The sequence below is a fragment of the Talpa europaea genome (genome assembly GCF_964194135.1).
Source record: "Talpa europaea genome assembly, chromosome: X".
In the NCBI taxonomy this organism is placed as follows: Eukaryota; Metazoa; Chordata; class Mammalia; order Eulipotyphla; family Talpidae; genus Talpa; species Talpa europaea.
Window position 1 is genome coordinate 46,866,428 of NC_140081.1, and position 21,980 is coordinate 46,888,407.

The window sequence follows — 21,980 nt, forward strand, 5'->3', positions numbered from 1 at the left end:
CTCTGTCAGAGTTTCCCTCTAAGACTGCAATCTTGAAAATATAAAATCGAGTGAAAATATTTTCAGGATCACGTCGTTCAGCCTCTGTCACTGCTTCTTTAGCCTGAAAGAAAAAAAATATTGAATACCTTTTATTAAAAGCTGTAAAGAGAGCCAAAGTTGGGGCAGACCGTGTGAGCAGGAATTTGCGTCTCCAACTTGCCATTTTAGACCAGGGACCTTCCCTAAATAAAGACTGCTTGAAACCAGCAGAAGGCTCCCCGCAGAACCAGAGGTGAGCTATGAAGCACCCCCACGCCAGGCCACTTCAGGACAGCAGTCGGAGCCAGAGGGGGAGCGGGCATCCAATGCTGGGGCAGACTGCGCATGCAGAAAAGTGCGTCTCCAACTCACAATTTTAGAACAGGGACCTTCCTTCAATAAAGACTTCTTGAAACTGGCAGACGGCTCCCCATGGAGCCAGTCAGAGGCGAGCTGAAGGCCCCCACAAGCCTGGTCCCCTCTGGCTGGGAGTTGGAGCCCAGAGGGGGATCCAGCGATTTGGAGCCCAGAGTGCAATCCAGCCGTCCCACCTCCAGGGAAGTCTGTGGGACTTCAAGACACACATTTGTAACTAAACAAACACAGAAGGAAGAGATATTCTGTGACAGCAACCATTAACATACTCAAAGTACCATTGCCTCACTGGACTTCTGGCATAAGAGTATTTGACTCGTTTGGACCACCAGATTCCAAAATCCCAAAGGCTGGGACACACCAAAAGGATGCCGGAAAGTACCAGCGACACAGTGTTCTAATGCATAGGGCAAATTAGAAAACAGGTAGCAGGGAGAAGAAAAACTAATAAGCAACCTAGCTACTCCTCAGGAAAAAGACACACCACAAAAAGAAAACCACCCACCAGAATGCAACAACAGTGACTTGGAAGAACTTCTGTGCCTTCCAGAAAGAATTTAAAATTGTCATGATGAAAAAACTGAAGGAAGTAAAAAATGATACGGGAAAAATAATCAACGATCAGAAGAATAAAATTGAGTCCCTAAAGAGGGAAGTAAAAGAAATGCAGATTATCAAAGAATTAATGGAGGAGCTAAAGAACTCTGGGAAAAGCAGTGAAAGCAGAATACATGACATGGAAGAACAAATAAGTACTCTTGAAGACACAGGAATAAAAAGAACCAAAACAGAAAAGGAACGAGAAGTAAGAAGGAAAAAGAATGAAGAAAGACTTTGGGAACTATCTGACTCCATGAAGAAGGGAAATATAAGAGTTATAGGAATCCCAGAAGGAGAAGAGAAAGACCTAGGGAAAGAGAAAATATTCAAGGAAATAATTGAAGAGAACTTCCCAAACGTGAAGGAGGAGCTGAAAATAGACATACAAGAAGCAAGAAGAAGACCAAACTTCCATGATGAAAGGAAAAATACAGCAAGACACATAATAGTAAAGATCCCAAGAATCCAAGACAAGGAAAAAATAATGACGCTGACAAGAGGGAAGAAACAGATAACATACCAAGGAAAACCAATCAGACTGACATCAGACTTCTCTGAAGAAACACTATGGGCAAGGACAGAGTGGAGGGACATAGTCAACAGACTCCAAGACAATAAATGCCAACCAAGAATACTCTATCCTGCAAAGCTTTCCTTCCTCTATGAAGAAAGAATAAGGACCTTCCCAGACAAACAGAAACTCTGGAATTTCATTACGACTAAACCCAAACTCCAAAAAATACTACAAGGAGTCCTAAATCCAGAACCAACAGAGGGATGAATAACAGCGAAACAAGGCCAAAAAAAGTTATTAAAGGAATAAATGAATAAAATCAGAGGAAAGACAAACACAATGGCAAATACAAGTGCTAACATAGCAATATTAACTCTAAATGTAAATGGACTAAACTCTTCAATAAAAAGACATAGAGTCACAGGCTGGATTAAGAAACAAAACCCAGGAAACACATTTAACTACAAAAGATAAAAACAGACTCAAAGTAAAAGGATGGAAAGCAATAGACCACAAAAGAAAGGCAAGAATAGCTATACTTAAATCAGATAAAACAGATTTCAAACTCAAAAAGGTAAAAAGAGACCCATACAGTCACTTCATTATGATCAAGGGGACAATACTTCAAGAAGAAATAACACTCATTAACATATACTCACCAAATGAAGGAGCACCAATATATATCAGACAACTATTAGCATCTCTGAAAACAGACATCAGAGAAAACACATATATAGTAGGAGATTTCAACACACCACTATCAACAATGGATAGATCAACAAGACAAAAAATATGTAAGGACACTAAAGCTCTAAATAAGGATCTAGAGCTCATGGGCTAAACAGACATCTATAGAACACTAAACCCCCAACAATATGAGTACACATATTTCTCAAGCGCACAAGGATCATTCTCCAGGATCGATCACATACTGGGACACAAGAACAAACATCAACAGATACATCAAGATTGAAATCATACCAACCATCTTCTCTACCATGAAGACATCAAACTAGAAATAAAGCATGAAAAGGCTGCAAGGAACTCTCCTACCTCATGGAGATTGAAACCCACACTACTGGAAGACCACTGGACTAATGAGGAGATAAAGAAGAAATTAAAAAATACTTTGAGTAGAATGACAAGGAGGACACCAGTTTCCTAAACATATGGGATGCAGCAAAAGCAGTAAGTAATAAGAGGAAAATATATAGCAATAGAGGCTCACATCAAGAAACAAGAAAGAACTCAAAGAAACAGCCTGACATCAAAGCTCAAAGAACTAGAAAATGAACAAAAGAAAAAACCCCAAAACCAGTAGAAGAAAAGAAATAATAAAAATCAAAGCAGAAATAAATGAAATTGAAACTAAAAAAACAATCCAAAAGATCAATGAAACCAAAAGATGGTTCTTTGAAAAAATAAATAAATTATGCAAACCCCTAGCCAGGCTCACAAAGGAAAAGCGGGAGAAAGCACAAATAAATAGGATCACAAATGAAAGAGGAGAAATCACAACATACACAGCAGAAATCAAATGAATAATTAGAAAATACTATGAACAGTTATATGCAAACAAGTTCAACAATCCAGAAGAGATGGACAAATTCCTGCAACTCTACAATCACCCAAAGCTAGATAAAGAAGAAATAGAACACGTAAACAGACCAATTACAAGCAGCGAAATTGAAATGGTAATCAAAAACATCCCCAAAAACAAAAGCCCAGGACCTGATGGATTTACAAATGAATATTACCAAACATTCAGGAACGAATTAGTGCCTATCCTTCACAAACTCTTTCAAAAAATTGAGAAGGAAGGGATAATAAAAAACATGTTCTATGAAGCCAACATTACACTAATACCAAAACCGAACAAGGCCAACACACAAAAAAAGAAAACTACAGGTCAATATCTCTAATGAACACGGATGCAAAAATCTTCAATAAAATTTTAGCTATCAGAATCCAATAATGTATCCATAAGATAATTCACCACAACCAAGTAGGATTTATTCCAGGGACACAAGGACGGTTCAACATCTGAAAATCAATGTTATCCAACACATCAACAAAAAGAAATATAAATACCATATGATAATATTGACAGATGCTGAGAAGCATTCGACAGAGTACAACACCCATTTATGATAAAGGCCCTTGAAATTCTCGGGATACAAGGAACATACATCAACATCATAAAGCCCATCTATGACAAGCCCATAGCCAATATCATTGTCAATGGCGAAAATCTGACAGTATTTCCATTAAGATCTGGAACAAGAAAAGGATGTCGACTCTCACCACTGCTTTTCAATATAATACTGGAAGCCCTAGCCAGAGCAATAAGACAAGAGAAAGACATACAAGGAATCCAAATAGGGAAGGAAGAAGTTAAACTATCACTATTTGCAGATGCTATGATAATATACATAGAGAACCCCAAAAATTCCACAGAAAAACTAATTCAACTAATCAGTTTAGAAAAGTGGCAGGATACAAAATCAACATGCAATAATCAGCAGCCTTCCAATATACAAACAATAAATCTGAAGAAAAAGAAATTAAAAAAAAAATCTATTCCCAAATATTTGATTTTTTTTGTTTCGATAGTAAAAGGGTTTTTTTTTTTTAATTATTTACCCAAACACACAGAAACAGTAATCCCAAAGGGCACCTGCACCCCTACGTTTGTAGCAGCACTATTTACAAATGCTAAGCAATGGAAGCAAACCAAATGCCCAAAAATAGATGACTGGGTCAAGAAGATGTGGTACAGATACACAATGGAATATTACTCAGCAATCAAAAATGATAACACATGCAGTTTGCAGCAATATGGATGAAGGGATCATGCTCAGCGAAATAAGCCAAAAAAAGAGAAAAATACCAGATGGTCTCACTGATAGCAGGAATTTAGAAAACCTAAATAAGAGACCAGGATAAAGACTAACCAATACAAAGTAAAAATCAAAATCGACAAGCAACTATAAACTGGAGACACACGGCGGGGGGAGGGGGAGGGAGGGGTGAGGGGAGGATGGAGGGGCAGGAAAGGAAGGACTAGTGTCAAAATAAGGGGGGGGGTGCAATTTTATGCGGAATATAACCAAAATGAAAATGCATACATTGTGCAAAGATGAAAAAAGATGTAAGAATTATATAAAATAAAAATATTTAAATAAAAAAAGCTTTAAAAAATTTAAAAAAAATCCTTTTTATTATTGAAACAAAAAAATCAACTACTTAGGAATAAACCTAATAAAAGAGGTAAAGAACCTATACAAAGAAAACTATAAAACACTATTAAAAGAAATAGAAGAAGACACAAAGAAATGGAAAGACATCCCCTGCTCATGGATTGCATGAATTAACATTATGAAAATGGCCATCCTACCAAAATCAATTTACAGATTCAATGCTATTCCAATGAAAATTTAAATGACATTCTTCAAAGAAATAGAACAAATATTGATGAAATTCATATAGAGGGAACCAAAACCCTAAATAGTCAAAGCTCTCCTGAAAAAAACAGAAGGGAATGGAGGCATCACACTCCCAGATTTCAAACTATACTACAAAGCAATAATCATCAAAGCTGCATGGTATCGGAACAAGAACAGACACACAGACCAATGGAAATGAAGAGAAATCCAGAAATAAACCCACAGATTTATGATCAACTAATCTTTGACAAAGGAGCAAAGAATATTTACTGGAGCAAAGAAAGTTTGCTCAGTAAATGGTGCTGGGAAAACTGGGCTGCTACATGCAAAAGAATGAAGCTTGACCAATACCTCACACCATGCACAAAAACCAACTCAAAATGGATAAAAGAACTAGACATAAGACCTGAAACCATAAAATACATAGAAGAAAACATAGGTGAAACACTACATGACATGCACCTCAAAGACACATTTACAGACACATCACCCAAAGCAGTGATAGCGAAGGCAAAGATAAACAGCTGGGACTACATCAAATTAAAGAGCTTCTGCACAACAAAAGAGACAATAACCAAAACAAAGAGAAACCCCACAGACTGGGAGAACATTTTTGCACACAACACTAATGATAATGGACTGATCACAAAACTCTACAAAGAGCTGATGAGACTCACCAAAAACAAAGAAAATAATCCAGTCAAAAAATGGGCAGAAGAGCTAAAAAGAAACTTCTCTGAAGAGGAAATGCAAATGGCTAACAGGTATATGAAAAAATGTTCAATATCACTTGTAATCAGGGAAATGCAAATCAAAACTACAAAGAGATACCATCTTACACCAGTGAGAATGGCACATATTAAAAAAACTAGCAACAACAAATGTTGGCAAGGTTGTGGAGAAAAAGGAATTCTCCTGCACTGCTGGTGGGAGTGCAAACTGGTCCAACCACTATGAAGAACTGTGTGAAGATTTCTTGACGTACTAAAGATAGAGCTTCCATATGATCCAGCAATTCCACTCCTAGCTATTTACCCAAAGGACACAGAAACATTAATTCCAAAGGGCACCTGCATCCCTATGTTTATAGCAGCTCTATTTACAATAGCTAAGCTATGGAAACAACCCAAATGCCCAAAAATAGATGATTGGATCAAGAAGATGTGGTACATATACACAGTGGAATATTACCCAGCAATCAAAAGAGATAAACACATGCAGTTTGCAGCAACATGGATAGAGCTACAAGGAATCATGCTCAGCGAAATAAGTCAGAAAGAAAACAAAACATAATGGATGGTCTCACTCACCGCAGGAATTTAGAAAACCGAAATAAGGGATCAGGAAAGAAACTAATTAATACAAAGTAAAAATCAAAATCAACAAGCAAGTATAAACCAGAGACACACTGGATGGGAGGGTCAGGGAGAGGAAGGACTAGGTTCAAAATAAGAGAGGGGTGCCATTGTATGGGGAATATAACCAAAATGAAAATGCATACATTGTGCACAAATGAAAAATGATGTAAGAATTATATAAAATAAAATATTAATTAAAAAAAAGCTGTAAAGAGGTCCTTACCAAATTTGACAAATATTACTAGTAAAGTAACAATGGCTTAGGGATACTCTAAGAAAAATCTTTGACGAACTTTCTCTGAAAATGCTAAAAAAAAAAATACAGTGCATTCTTCTGAAGATGGAGTCCATTAGTTTTTTCAGACCAACTACCTTATTGAAAAACCACCAAAAATGTATAACATTATTTTTAATTCCAAAACTAAATAACAAGATAGGAAAGCAAAATCTAAGGGAAAATATGGAGAGGTAAGCAGAAGATTAGAACCACTTTCATTTTTTTCTGATTAGTATTCTAGCTATTCTAACGATAGTTTTATTGGATATGGAAATACACAAAGGCCCAGAGATGGCACTTTTAAGCTAACAACAAACCAGAATAAACCTATTCCTATTCACATCCGCAGAGCTGCCAATAAAGTAAACTTGATTCTGAGAGAATGCAGCAAAATTGATTGGGGAGAAACAATTCCTGATGTACAGCACAAGTAGACTGTTTCATGCATTACAGCTCAAAATTACATTATAAGGCAGGCCAAACGACATCAAACTGTGATTTTAGTTTTTATTGGTTCCAAGGATCTGAAGAATCAAAAACAAATTTTCTCTGGAGGAAGACACCTTCATCTAAGACTTCAAATATTTCCATAAATAATTTTTCAAGACTCATGATTAGCATGCATTAAAAGAAATAAAGCACACTAGAAAATTGTAAGGTCAAGGCCAGGGTGGGGGCAGGAATCTTGAAACTGCTGCCATCTGCATCTGGGGAGCCGGCTCTGCCCCATTTGCACGGGCCCTGAGAAGCAGCGGTGAAAGAACAACCAGTTCTGAGAGAAAAAAAAAACTTCTTTGAAAAGCAACTTCGACTCTGCATTCTCCACCTCCCTCCAAGTCCAGACCCTGCCCTATAAAAGCTTGCTCTTATCTGCGGCAGACGTCTCTTGGCGAGCCCACTGCTCCTCTCAGCAGTCTATTTCAGTCAGTCTACCTATTCTGTTCCCCGTTCTGTCTCTGGTGAATCCTCTCACCTTCCTGCACCTCTGGCCTGTACCCCAGCTCTTGTATTAAAATAAATAAACAAATAAAAAAAAAAACTTGCCCTTATCCCCCGACGGCACGACTTCTCCTACCCCCACGGGAGTCGGCGAACCTCGCCAGTGAGCCCAATAAATTTCCTGCCTGAGAGAAACTTACCTGGCTTTCCTTTTTTTACTGCATCAATCCTTTCAAAAATAAGGCAGACAAATGAGAAGCAGCAAAAACAACAGATAACCGAAATAAATCTCCAAGCTATAAAAACCAGAATTATCAAAAACTAGTTTAAAAACAGTTGTCTTCGAAGACAGACGTCATCAACATGGCGGCAAAGGGGCGCTGGGATCAAATTCTCCTATAAAAACATCCGATAGGGAGAAAATAACAGTGAGGACTTGGAAGTGTTAGACAGACTTGCCAGCAACTGTGATCCACTCAGAATGCCCAGGGAATTTGGAAAGACGGGGGAAGGGAAGAGAGAAAATCACTGGAACCCTTCCCCCCTCCCCCACTCACAAAGCCGGCACACGACATCCAGGAGTACGGGAGAACTTTGAAGACAAGAAGCCAGGAGAATCCTGTGATATCTGAGGGGCCTAGACAAGGAAAGGTGGGTAAGCAGGGCCTCCCCACAGATAAATGGTGGAGAGAGTGGGCCCCTTTATTGTGCTGCCTCCCTCCCCTGCCCTTCCTGGAGCCACGGGAACATTTAATGGTTGGTTGCAGTTAGGTGGGAAGGACATCAGAGAGAGCTTAATAGGGCTGGTACCTACATTGGGGGCCTCTTGGTACCCCAAGCTCTCAGGTGAGGGAGGCTGCAGGAGTCCCATCACCCACTTAGCTACCTCATGGGCCCAGAAAGATCATAAATGAAAGAGGAGAAATTACAACAGACACAGCAGAAATCCAACGAATAAGCAGAGATAACTATGAACAATTCTATGCAAACAAGGTCAACAATCTAGAAGAGATGGACATATTCCTACAACTTTACAATCATCCAAAGCTAGATAAAGAAGAAATAGAACACCTAAACAGACCAAGTACAAGCAGTGAAATTGAAACAGTAATCAACATCCTCTCCAAAAATAAATGCCCAGGACCCGATGACTTCACGAATGAATTCTACCAAACATTCAGAAATGAACTAGTGCCTATACTACACAAACGCCTTCAAAAAATTGAGAAGGAAAGGATACTACCAAATACATTTCATGAAGCCAATATTACACTAATACTGAAGCCAAACAAGGACAACACAAAAAAGAAAACTACAGTCCAATCTCTCTAAATGAACACTGATGCAAAAATCCTCAATAAAATCCTAGCCAACAGAATCCAACAATGCACCAAAAAGATAATTCACCGTGACCAAGTAGGATTTATTCCAGGGACACAAGGATGTTTTCACATCTGAAAATCAATTCATGTAATCCAATACATCAATAAAAATAAAAATAAAAACCATATGAGCATATCAGTAGATGCCGAGAAAGCATTTGACAAAAGTCCAACATCCACTAATGATAATGGTCCTCGAAATTCTCGGGATAGAAGGAACATACCTTAATATAATGAAGGCCATATATGACAAGCCCATAGCCAATATCATTCTGAATTGTGAAAAGCTGAAAGCCTTTCCCTTAAGATCTGGAACAAGACAAGGATGCCCACTCTCGCCACTGTTTTTCAATATAATACTGGAAGTCCTAGCCAGAGCAGTAAGACATGAGAAAGACATAAAAGGACTCTAGATAGGAAAAGAAGTAAAACTATCACTATTTGCAAACGACATGATAATATACACAGAGAACCTTAAAAACGCCACAGAAAAACTAATCAAAATAATCAACCAGTTTAGTAAAGTAACATGCACAGGAATTTACAACAAAAAATGTAACTGAAGTTTCCCTTATAGTCTCTTATAGAAAAAATCATTGTACTCTGCTCTCCTGTTGGTAGTGGCAGGTTAGATTGGTTTATTTGGGAACTTCTAAGGATGAGGTTCTTTGAACACTAAAAATTTAAGTTAGTAATAACTTCTTTGCAAGTGATTTGCTGAGTTATCTCTAAGAAGTAGAAAAGTCTTCTGCCAATATTGGTTATTTCTTTAAGATTTCTGGCAGTGTAGGATGGATGAATGAAATGGAATATAAACTTTGGGCAAGATAAATGGGACAGCCTTCCATGTTCATCTGTCCACCTCTGAACTGAATTAAAAAAGTCTACAGTTAAAAAAAAAAACAGTTGTCTGCTACATATAAAGAAATAAAATGTAGACACAAAGATGTAAGTGGGCTGACATTTAGTGGCACATATAGGTATAGTTACAGCAGTTGTTTTCAGCTAGTATTCATTTTGATTGATTATTGACATGTCATCCCAGTTATTGAATACTTTGTCACTTAAGTTGTAAGAAACAGAAACGATAAAACATGCCAAGGCCATGAGTGCACGTGCTGAGGCTATCAAGGCCCTTAAAGACCAAGACAGTCAGGGCTAACATCCCAAAGGGCAGCAGCCGCAAGCTCAGCCGACTTGCCTACATCGCTCACCCCAAGCTTGGGAAACATGCACGTGCCCGCATCGCCAAGGGTCTCAGGCTTTCGCGGCCAAAGGGCAAGGCTCAAACCCAGGCCAAGGATGCGGCTGCAGCACAGGTCCCCAAAGGAACACAGGCTGCCAAAGGTACCCAGGCCGCCAAAGGTACCCAGGCTGCCAAAGGTGCCCAGGCCCCCGCAAAGCCTTAAGAATAGAGAACACTGTCTGCCCGTGTGAGGACAGAAGGACTGGTGTCACCCCTAGGCTGCTGTCTACAGGGCACTGGTGTCTTCCTGTGCTATTTGTACAAATAAATCTGAAGCAGAAAAAAAAATGAATTGAAATAAAAAGGACAATAACCCAAATGGATAGGCTTAATAGCAGATGAAGAAAAGCTAAAACAATAAAGTAATCAAAGTGCAGCACAGAGAGTTTATAAATATGGAGGACAGTTAAGTAAGGATTCTATTCTCTTCAGGATAACCAGTAAAACAAAAGAAAAAGAAAATCATTTCTACACTAGAAGAGGAAAACTAGAATGTTAAAAAAGAAGACAAAAAAGAAGATAATTTTTTTCAACAAGTGGTGTTGGAATAACTGAATATCTACATGCAAAATAAAAAATGAATTCAGACACAGAACTTAAACTTGTGATAAAAATTAACTTAAAATGGATCTTAAGTCTAAATGTAAAACCTCAAAATACAAAACTCTTAGAAGGTAACATAGGAGAAAATGAAGCTAACCTTCAGATAGGTAACTTTTTAGACACAACACTGAAAGCACAATTCAGGAAAGAAAATTAATGTTAGACTTAGTTAAAAATACAACCTTCTGCCCTGCTAAACACTCCAAGTCAAACACTGAAGGGAAACATTTATAAAACACATAATGAATGAAGGACTGGTATCCAATATAGACAAAGAATTCCTAAAACAAAATAATAAGAAAACAAACAACACTGTTATAAAATGACTGAGAGACCTGAATAGACACTTCACAAAAGAAGACATACAGATGGCAAAGAATCATGTCAAAAGATGCTCAATATCATATTTGATGAGGGAAATGCAAATCACAAGATATCACTACACATCTGTTAGAAAGAATAAGAACCTTCTGTACTAAACATAATTTGCAAAGTTCTGTTATGTTTTTTAAAAGATTCATTTATTGGGCCTCCCCTGGTGGCGCAGCGGTTGAGCGCTGGGTTGCGAGGCTGCTTGCAGCCTCTGCAATGCCAGTTCAATCCCAGGCCACCGGCGAGGGTCCCACAAAAAAAATATTTATTTATGCATACAAGAGCTGGGGTACAGCCCAGAGGTGTGGGAGGTGAGAGGATTCACCAGAGACAGAGTGGGAAACAGAACAGGCAGATTGATGAAGTACACTGCTGAGGGGAGCAGCAGGTGAGTCAGGAGAGGTCTGCTGCGCCACGTGGGTTGCTCCCTGGCAGGGGCTGCTGACAGCTTCATAGGTTGCATCTTAACCCTTGCACGACCAGGGAGGCACCCTAGTGTTTTGTATGTTTATAGTGCTGAAATGATTCTGAATTTAAATAAAAAGTATTACATGTTTTAATATATCACTAGAATCTAGATATTGAAAATAACAAATGCTGGGAAGATGTGGAGCAATGGGAACTATCAAATTCATTGCTGGTAAGAATGAAAAAAAATAGTAGAGCATTTTGTAATACAGCTTTGCAGCTTCTTATAGAAATAAACATTTTTGGCCATATGATCCAGCAGTTGCACTCCTTTACATTTGCCCCAATGAGTTAAAATCTTGTCTACATAAAAGCCTGCACATGAATTGTTATAGAAACTTTAATTATAATTACCAAAACTTGGAAGTACACAGGATGTCCAAATTCAGAAAACCTTACTATTATAATAGTGGTATGTAACTCACTTTTATCTGTCATAAAATTAAAAAAAAAATCAGTAATAAAAAACACTTTAGCTACAATAATAAATTAATGGATGCACAAAACAAAAAGATAAATGTGACATCAATAGCATAAATTGTTGAGGGAGAAGTGAAAATGCAGAGGTTTTGTTTTTTTTTTTTTTTTTTATAGAGGCATTTTTTTTTTTATTTGTTTGTTTTGTTTATACATGCACTGGGTACAGTCAGAAGCGCGGGAGGGTGAGAGAATTCACCAGAGCCAGAGTGGGGAGCAGAGCAGGCAGAAGGACCCAAGTACACTGCTGAGCGGAGCAGCGGGGCGGCGGGGCGGCAGGAGAGGTCTGCGCGCCATGTGGGACCCTCCTCCAGTGGCCGGGGAGCAGCCGGGGATCGAACCGGCACTGCAGAGGCTGTGGGCAGCTTCGCAACCCAGCGCTCAAACGCTGCGCCACCGGGGAGGCCCAAATGCAGAGGTTTTTTTATGTGGTTAAACATAAATGAAATGTCAAGAAAAATTAAGAGGTGGTTAGACAACTATCTGACACCATGAAGAAAGCCAATGTAAGAATATGTGTATGCCATTATTAGGGGAAAAGAGAGATGAGAAAACAGAGAAGCTATTTAAGGAAATAATCAAGGACAATTTCCCACATCTGGTAAAGGAATTAAATCTATCTGTCCATGGGGCTCCCCGGTGGCGCAGCAGTTGGGCGATGGGCTGCGAAGCTGCCCGCAGCCTCTGCAGCACTGGTTGATCCCTGGCCACCAGGTGAGGGTCCCACATGGTGCACAGACCTCTCCTGCCACCCGCTGCTCCCCTCAGCAGTGTACTTTGTCAGTCTGCCCGTTCTGCTCCCCGCTCTGGCTCTGGTGAATTCTCTCACCCTCCTGTGCTTCTGACTGTACCCAGTGATTGTATAAATAAATAAATAAATATTTAAAAAATATGTATCTGTCCATGAAGCTAAAAGAACTCTTGGCTACCTAAGTGCAACAAGACCTAAAGAATAACAGAGTAGTGAAACAACCAAGATTCAAGAGAAAGAAAGAATATTGAAGGCAGTTGAGGGGAAGGTACTCCCAATTTGTGGAAACTGAACAATACCCTACTGAATGATTATTGGGTTAATGTTTATCAGGCATATTGAGCTGTAGTTTTCTTTTCTTTCTTTTTTGTGATATCCTCTGTTTTTGGTACCAGAGTAATTTGACTTCATAAAATGTGTTTGGAATATTACCTCTTCCTCAATTTTTTTGAAGAGTATGAGAAGGATAGGTGTTCCTTTTTGACCTCAGAAATGAAAGAGAAGTTACTAAAGATACATCAGTGATACAGAGGATAATGAGAGACTACTATGAAAGTTTTTATGCCAACAAATTGGAAAATCTGGAAGAAACTGACAAATTCTTAGAAGTATACAACCTTCCATTACTGAATCAGAAAGAAATAGTAAACCTTAACAGACCAATTACAGGTAATTAAATTGAAACAGTAATCAAAAGTCTCTCCAGGGCCTCCCCAGTGGTGCAGCGGTTGAGCACTGGGTTGCGAAGCTGTCCACAGCCTCTGCAGTGCCGGTTTGATCCCCGGCCGCTGGGCGAGGGTCCCACATGGCGCGCAGACCTCTCCTGCCTCCTGCTGCTCCCCTCAGCAGTGTACTTCGGTCCTTCTGCCTGTTCTGCTCACTGCTCTGGCTCTGGTGAATTCTCTCACCCTCCCACGCTTCTGACTGTACCCAGTGCTTGTATAAATAAATAAATCTTTTTTTTAAAAAGTATCCCCAAAAATCCAGGAGCAGATGGTTTTACTAGTGAGTTCTACCAAACCTTCAAAAAGGAACATCTATCCTTCTCATATTCTTCCAAAAAAAGGTCCCAAACACATTTTATGAGGTCAAATTATGCTGCAATATACATAGGAGTGCAGGTTTCCTTCTGTATTTAATATTTTTTTGTGTGCTGTATTTAATATTTTTGATACTACTATATATGGGATAATTTTTCTTGCTTTCTTTCTCTAACAGTTTTTAAGTGGCATTTCTACAGCATTCTATGTACATTATAGTGTCATCTAGTGCCTGCCCAGAACTACAGAGATCTTCTCACAAGATCCCTGCCAACATTTGCACAGACTGGTAAGACCCTGGGCTTGTGTCAGGGAGTGAGCCAGAGTGGCCAGAGGCCTCATGATCTTCTGTTAGACCCTATCTGCAGCTCATCGAGACAGGTGAAAACCCTAACTAATGAGGGGTGAGGAGCCATACCCAGAGGAAACACCACATGCAGCAGCTGGGTTCCAAAGCTAATAATGGGTAGAATGAAAAAAAAAATGGCACATGAGTTCCTCAGACAAATAGTACAACACACAGAGAGAAGAAATTTCCAGAACCCCAATTCATAGACATGGAAGCCAAATTCTCCCTTTCAGATACAGACAGAATTGCAATGATAAAGAAATTTAAAGAAATGGAAGAAAACTCAGAAAAACAAATGAATGTCCTTAGAAATGAAATCAGTGCTGTAGGGTAAAGAAAATGTCAGGCTTTTCTGCCCTTCCGCCATCAGGATAGATGATGGATCTTTGTCCTGAATTCATGCCTGATGGCGGGCACCTGGAATAGGGTGTGGGCATAGGTACATGGGATTCAGCTGAGCTAAGACTGCTTTTTAAGGGCGGCGTCACGGGGACGCCAGCAGCAGCAGCAGCAGCAGCAGCAGCCGCAGAAAGAGAAGCCGACAAGCAGAAAACGCCAGAGAGCCCAGAGAGAGTGCGGATTTGCTGGGGGCTGGGAGGACTGCCAGCCTCCCGGCCCCCCAGCACCCCTGCCTGCCACATACCCGCTGAACCCCAATAAAAAACCTGCAAAAGCCACTGAGGACTCTGACTCCTCATTTACCCGGTCTGCATGGGATCAGAAAACCTGCACTGTGGGCCAGTCCGGCCTCTACAAGTGCACTGAAGACAGAAAATGAAGCTCAAATAAGATAAAGATGGAGTTTTAGGATTTCAAAAGAGAAATAAAGGAGACAAAAAAAATTCAGGAGAAAGTCTCAGAAGAACAGAACAAGTAGAACAATGAGTCAGTGTAATTGAAGATACAGATGTATGAAGAACCTAGGTAGGGAAGGGGAGAGAAATAGAATTTAAAAATGAAGAAACATTCTGAGAACTATCTGACTCCATGAGAGAAGGCAACATAAGTATACAAAGAATACCAGAGTGGGAAGAGAGAAAGGGATAAAAAATATATTTAAAGAAATAATGAGGGGAAACTTCCCAAACCTAGAGAAGTGAATACATGTACAAATCCAGGAAACTAAAAGAAATCTGGTATACCTAGATAAAATGAGATTGATACCAAGACATATAGTAGTGAAATTTCCAAAATTCAGGACAAAGAATATTAAAGCTGGCAAGGAAGAAGCAGATAACCTAGAGGTAACTCCCATCAGACTAACATCAGATTTCTTTGGAAAAAAAAAACAAAACACTACAAATGAGAGGAGAATGGAATGGTATATTCCAAATCCTTGAAGAGAAAAACTGCCAGCTATGAGTACTCTACCCTGTAAGAATCTCCTTCAGATATGCCTTTTCAGACATAGAGAAGCTCAAGGAGTTTGAAAATACTAAACCATCCCTCCAAGAAATATTGAAAGGAGCTTACATGCTGAAATCAAAAAGAGGAATACACACAAAGAACTAAAAATAAGGAAATAGATTGATCCACAAAAATAAGAATAAAATGGCAGCAACAGACTATCACATATCAACAGTCACTTTAAAAGTTAACAGACTGAACTCACAAATTGAAAAAAGTAGAGTATCTACTTGGATCATGAAACAGAGTCCAACTTCCTGCTGTCTCCTCCTGGAGACACCTAACTCCTAAGACAAACACATACTCAAAGCAAAGGGTTGGAAAATAATCCTATAAGCAAATGGGACCCTAAAGAAGGCAGAAATAGCCATACTTATATTAGACAAAATAGATTTCTGGCTAAAAAAGGTAACAAGAGACAGTGAGGAACACCATATAATGATAAAGGGAATAACACATCAAGAAGACAACACTCATGAATATCCATGCACCAAATGAAGAAGCACCAAAATAGAGTAGACAACTACTATCAGCTCTGAAAACATATTGGAAAAAACATATTTGTCGTAAGAGATTTCAATAGCACACTCTCACCAATGGACAGATCAACTAGACACAAAATAAGCAAGGATGCAATAGCATTAATAGAGAATTTGACCTCATGGACATATATAAGGAATTACACAACCAGAATACACATTTTTTTCTCAAGTACATCTGGGACATTCTCCAGAATAGACCACATTCTGGGACACAAAGCAGATAATGATTTCACAAAGACTGGAATCACACCCAGCATCTTCTCAGACCATAAAGGTATCAACTAGAAATCAAGTATTAAAGGAAATCAGGGAAATCTATTAATACATGAAGACAACACACACTACTGAAGGACTACTGTGCTAATGAAAAAATTTAAAAATACCTCAAGGAAAATGAAAACAAGCACATAACCACCCCAAACGTTTGGAACACAGCAAGAGCACTATGAAGAGAGAAGTATATATCAAAAGTGGTCCACATCAAGAAACAAGAAAGAGTTCAAATTTGAGGAACTAGAAAAAAAAAGAACAAACAAATCCAAACTCCAGTAGAAAAACAAAATAGACAAACTGCTAACAAGGCTCACCAAAAAAGAGTAATAATAATAAAGGAGAAATCTCAAACAGACAGAATGAAAAATCAAAGAGGAGAAATCACAACAGAAATTCAGAGGATAATTAGTGACTACTATGAACATCTATATGCAAACAAATTCACAAACTTAGAAGAGGTGGACAATTTATCAGAATTATACAATCATCTGAGACTAAATGGGGAATAGAAACCCTGAACAAACCAATCATAAGCAAGGAAATTGAAACAGTAATAAAAACCCTCCCAAAAATCAAGAGTCCAGGACCAGATGGCTTCACAAATGAATTCTACCAAAGCTTCAAAGATGAACTGTCTATCTTGCTCAAACTCTTCAAAACAACTGAGAAAGAGGGAAAACTTTCAAGTACTTTTTATGAGGCCAACATTAATATGCAAACCAAACAAAACAACACAATAAAAGAAAATTACAGACCAATCTCCCTAATGAACAGAGACCTAAAAATCCTGAATAAAATTGTAGCAAATCAAATCTAACACATTAAAAGGATCATATACCATAACCAACTGGGATTCATACCTGGAACAAAAGGAAGGCTTAACATCCAAAAATAAATCAAGGTAATTCATCACATCAACAAAGAGAAGGGTAAAAACCACATGATCCTATCAATAGATGCTGAGAAAGCACTTGATAATATACAACATCCATTAATGTTGAAATCCCTCAAAAAACTGGGGATAAATGAAACATACCCTAACATAATAAAAGCCATTTACAACAAACCCATAGCTAATATTTTCAATGGTGAAAAACTAAAGGTCTTAGCAATAAGATCTGTTATAAGACAAGGATGTCCACTCTCACCATTGCTATTCAATATAGTTTTGGAAGTTCCAGCTAGAGTATTTAGACAATCTGCATATTGCTTTGGGTAGGATGTCCCATTTATATCATTAGTATGATATAAAAAGAATCCCAATTGGGAAAGAAGTAAAGTTATCATTATCTGCACACAACATGATAATATACATAGAGAACCTTGAAAAGTCCAAAGAAAAACTAATTTAAACAATCAGTTTTAGTAATGTGACAGGGTATCAAATCAGTTTCCTTCCTATACACAAACAATAAAAGAGAAGGAAATTAAGGAATTGATCTCATTTACAATCACCTAACAATGGAGGTAAATGACCTATACAAAGAAATCTATAAAAGTTGTTGAAAGAAATAGAAGAGACACAAAGAAATGGAAAAACATTCCCTGCTTATAGATTGGAAGATTCAACATTGTCAAAATGGACATCCTACCAAAGCAATACACAGATTCAATCCAATCCCAGGAAACTATGAATGGCATATTTCAGAGGACTGGACCAAATACTACTGAAATTCATATGGAATCATAAAAGACCCCAAACAGCAAAAGCAATCTTGACAAAGAAAGAGAATGGAGGTATCACATTTCCAGACCTCAAGATATTTTATAAAGCCACATATTCAAGACCAATGGAATAGAATTGAGAGCCCAGAAACAAACCCACATATAAATGGACAGTTACACTGTGACAAAGTAGTCAAAAACATACAGGGGAACAAGGATCAATTCTTCAATAAATGGTGCAGGGAAAACTGGAGAGCTGCATTCAAAGGCATGAAATTACACCATGCACCAAAATAAACTCAAAATGGATCAGACTTCGATGTAAAATCTGAAACCGCAAAATACATAGAACATAGGCAAAACATTATATGACATAAGTTTTAGTGATTCCCCAACAAGGGAAACAAAACAGAACATAGACAACTGAGACTATATATCAAGCTAAAAAGCAGTGAAAGAAACCATAACTAAAATGAAAATTCACCCTACTTAATGGGAGAAAGTATTTGCATACCATACATCTGACAAAGGACTGATATCAGACATATACAAAGAACTTATAAAACTCTACAAAAACGAAACAAATAAACCAATCAAACAAAAGAACTAAACAATCATTTCTCCAAAGAAGACATTCAAATGGCCAGGAGGTACATGAAAAAATGTTCACAATCACTTAATCACTTATTATTAAAGAAATGTAAATCAAGACCACAATGAGTTATCACCTCATTTCTGAGAGAATGACCCATATAAAAACATAAGAAAGAACAAAAAACAACAAATGTTGGTAAGGCAGTGGAGAAAAGTGAACCCTATTCATAGACTGTTGGTGGGAATGTAGACTGGTCCAGTCCCTATGGAAAACAGTATGGAGATTCCTCAAAATATTCAAAACAGATCTACCATGTGATCCAGCAATTCCACTCCTAGGTATCTACCTGAAGAAAACAAAATCACATAAAGAAATCTATAAAAGTTGTTGATCCTAATTCAAAAGGATATATGCACGCCTATATGCTCGCTGTAGCACAACTTACAATAGCCAAATCAGAAACAACCAAAATGCCCATTGAAATACCACTGGATTAAGAAGATGTATTACTTGGGAATAAATCTAACAAAAGAGGTAAAGGACCTATACAAAGAAAACTATAAAACACTGTAAAAAGAAATAGAAGAAGACACAAAGAAATGGAAAGAAGGCCCCTGCTCATGGATTGGAAGAATAAACATTATTAAAATGGCCATCCTACCTAAAGCAATATACAGATTCAATGCTATTCCAATCAAAATTTCAATGTCATTCTTCAAATAAATAGAACAATTATTGACGAAATTCATATGGAATCACCAAACACCCCGAATAGCCAAAGCTCCCCTGAAAAAAAAAAAAAAAAAGAAGGGAACGGAGGCATCACACTCCCAGACTTCAAACTATACTACAAAGCAATAATCATCAAAACTGCATGGTATTGGAACAAGAACAGACACACAGACCGATGAAATCGAATACAAAATCCAGAAATAAACCCACAGATTTATGGTCAACAAATCTTTGACAAAGGAGCAAATAATATGCATTAGAGCAAAGAAAGTTTGTTCAATAAATGGTGCTGGGAAAGCTGGGTCGCTACACGCAAAAGAATGAAGCTTGACTACTACCTAACACCATGCACAAAAACCAACTCAATATGGATTAAAGAACTAGGCATAAGACCTGAAACCATAAAATACATAGAAGAAAACATAGGCGAAACACTTCATGACATGCACCTCAAAGACACATTTACAGACGCATCACCCAAAGCAGTGACAGTGAAGGCAAAGATAAACAGCTGGGACGACATCAAATTAAAGAGCTTCTGCACAGCAAAAGAGACAATAACCAAAACAAAGAGAAACCCCAACAACTGGGAGAACATTTTTGCACACAACACTAATGATAAAGGACTGATTGCAAAATTCTACAAAGAGCTGATGAGACTCACCAAAAACAAAGAAAATAATCCAGTCAAAAAATGGGCAGAAGAGTCAAAAAGAAACTTCTCTGAAGAGGAAATACAAATGGCCACCCGACATATGAAAAAATGTTCAATGTCACTTGTAATCAGGGAAATGCAAATCAAAACTACAATGAGATACCATCTTACACCAGTGAGAATGGCACATATTAAAAAAAACTAGCAACAACAAATATTGGTGAGGTTGTGGAGAAAAAGGATCTCTCCTGCACTGTTGGTGGGAGTGCAAACTGGTTCAACCACTATGGAGAGTTGTGTGGAGACTTCTTGACCTACTAAACATAGAGCTTCCATATGATCCAGCAATTCCACTCCTAGGGATTTACCCAAAGGACACAGAAACATCAATTCCAAAGACCACCTGCACCCCTATGTTTATAGCAGCACTGTTTACAATAGCTAACCAAATGCCCAAAAATTGATGACTGGATCAACAAGATGTGGTACATATACACCATGGAATATTACTCAGCAATCAAAAAAGATAAACACATGCAATTTGCAGCAACATGGATGGAGCTGGAAGGGATCATGCTTAGCAAAATAAGCCAGAAAGAGAAAGAAAAATACCGGATGGTCTCACTCATAGCAGGAATCTAGAAATCTTAAAAAAGGGACCAGGAAAAAGAATAACTATAAGAAAGAAAATATCAAAATCAGCAAACAACTATGAGCCAGAGACACTCTATGGGGGATGGGGGGCGGCGTAGAGAGGGTTTGGAGTCAAAATAAAGGGGTTGTAATTGTATGGGGAATATAAAAATTAAATTAAAAAAAAGATGTATTATGGCATTACCCAAAGTAGTGATAGTGAAGGTAAAGATAAACAGCTGAGACTACATCAAATTAAAGAGCTTCTGTACAGCAAAAGAGACAATAACCTAAACAAAGAGAAACCCCACTGACTGGAAGAAAATATTTGCACACTACACTAATGATAAAGGACTGATTACAAATATCTACAAAGAGCTGACGAGACTCAACAAAAACAAAGTAAATAACCCAGTCAAAAAATGGGCAGAAGAGCTAAAAAGAAACTTCTCTGAAGAGGAAATGAAAATGACCAACAGGTATATGAAAAAATGTTCAATGTCACTTGTAATCAGGGAAATGCAAATCAAAACTACAATGAGATACCATCTTACACCAGTGAGAATGACACATATTAAAAAACTAGCAATAACCAATGTTGGCGCGGATGCGGAGAAAAAGGAATTCTCCTGCACTGCTGGTGAGAGTGCAAACTGGTCCAATCACTGTAGAGAGCTGTGTGGAGATTACTTAATCCGCTAAAGATGGAGCTCCCATATGATCCAGCAATTCCACTCCTAGGTATTTACCCAGAAGACACAGAAACATTAATTCAAAAGGGTACCTGCACCCCTATGTTTATAGCAGCACTATTTACAATAGGTAAGCTATGGAAACAACCCAAATGCACAAAAATAGATGACTGGATCAAGAAGACGTGGTAGATATACACAATGGAATATTACTCAGCAATCAAAAAGATAAACTCATGCAATTTGCAGCAACATGGATGGAGCTGGAAGGGATCATGCTCAGTGAAATAAGCCAGAAAGAAAAAGAAAAATACCAGATGGTCTCACTCATAGCAGGAATTTAGAAAATCTAAATAAGGGACCAGGAAAAAGACTTATTATAATAAAGTAAAAATCAAAATCAACAACAACTATAAACTAGAGACATACTATGGGAGGGGCGGGGGGGAGAAGAGAGTAGTCTCAAAATAAGGGGGGTGGGAATTGTATGGGGACTATAATCAAGATGAAAATGCATACATTGTGGGGCCCCTGGTGGCGCAAGGGGTTAAGACACAGCCTATGAAGC

General features: G+C 38.2%; 1 protein-coding gene across 1 annotated transcript in view; it reads right to left on the reverse strand.

Annotated features, from left to right (window-relative positions):
* TEX11 (testis expressed 11) overlaps positions 1 to 21,980 on the reverse strand; it is a gene marked incomplete at both ends in the record, with an annotated part of 405,993 nt that overhangs the window by 120,732 nt on the left and 263,281 nt on the right. Inside the window, one exon of the mRNA XM_084259198.1 lies at positions 1 to 103. Coding sequence (XP_084115324.1) covers positions 1 to 103 — 103 coding nt within the window. The remainder of the gene's footprint in view (positions 104 to 21,980) is intronic.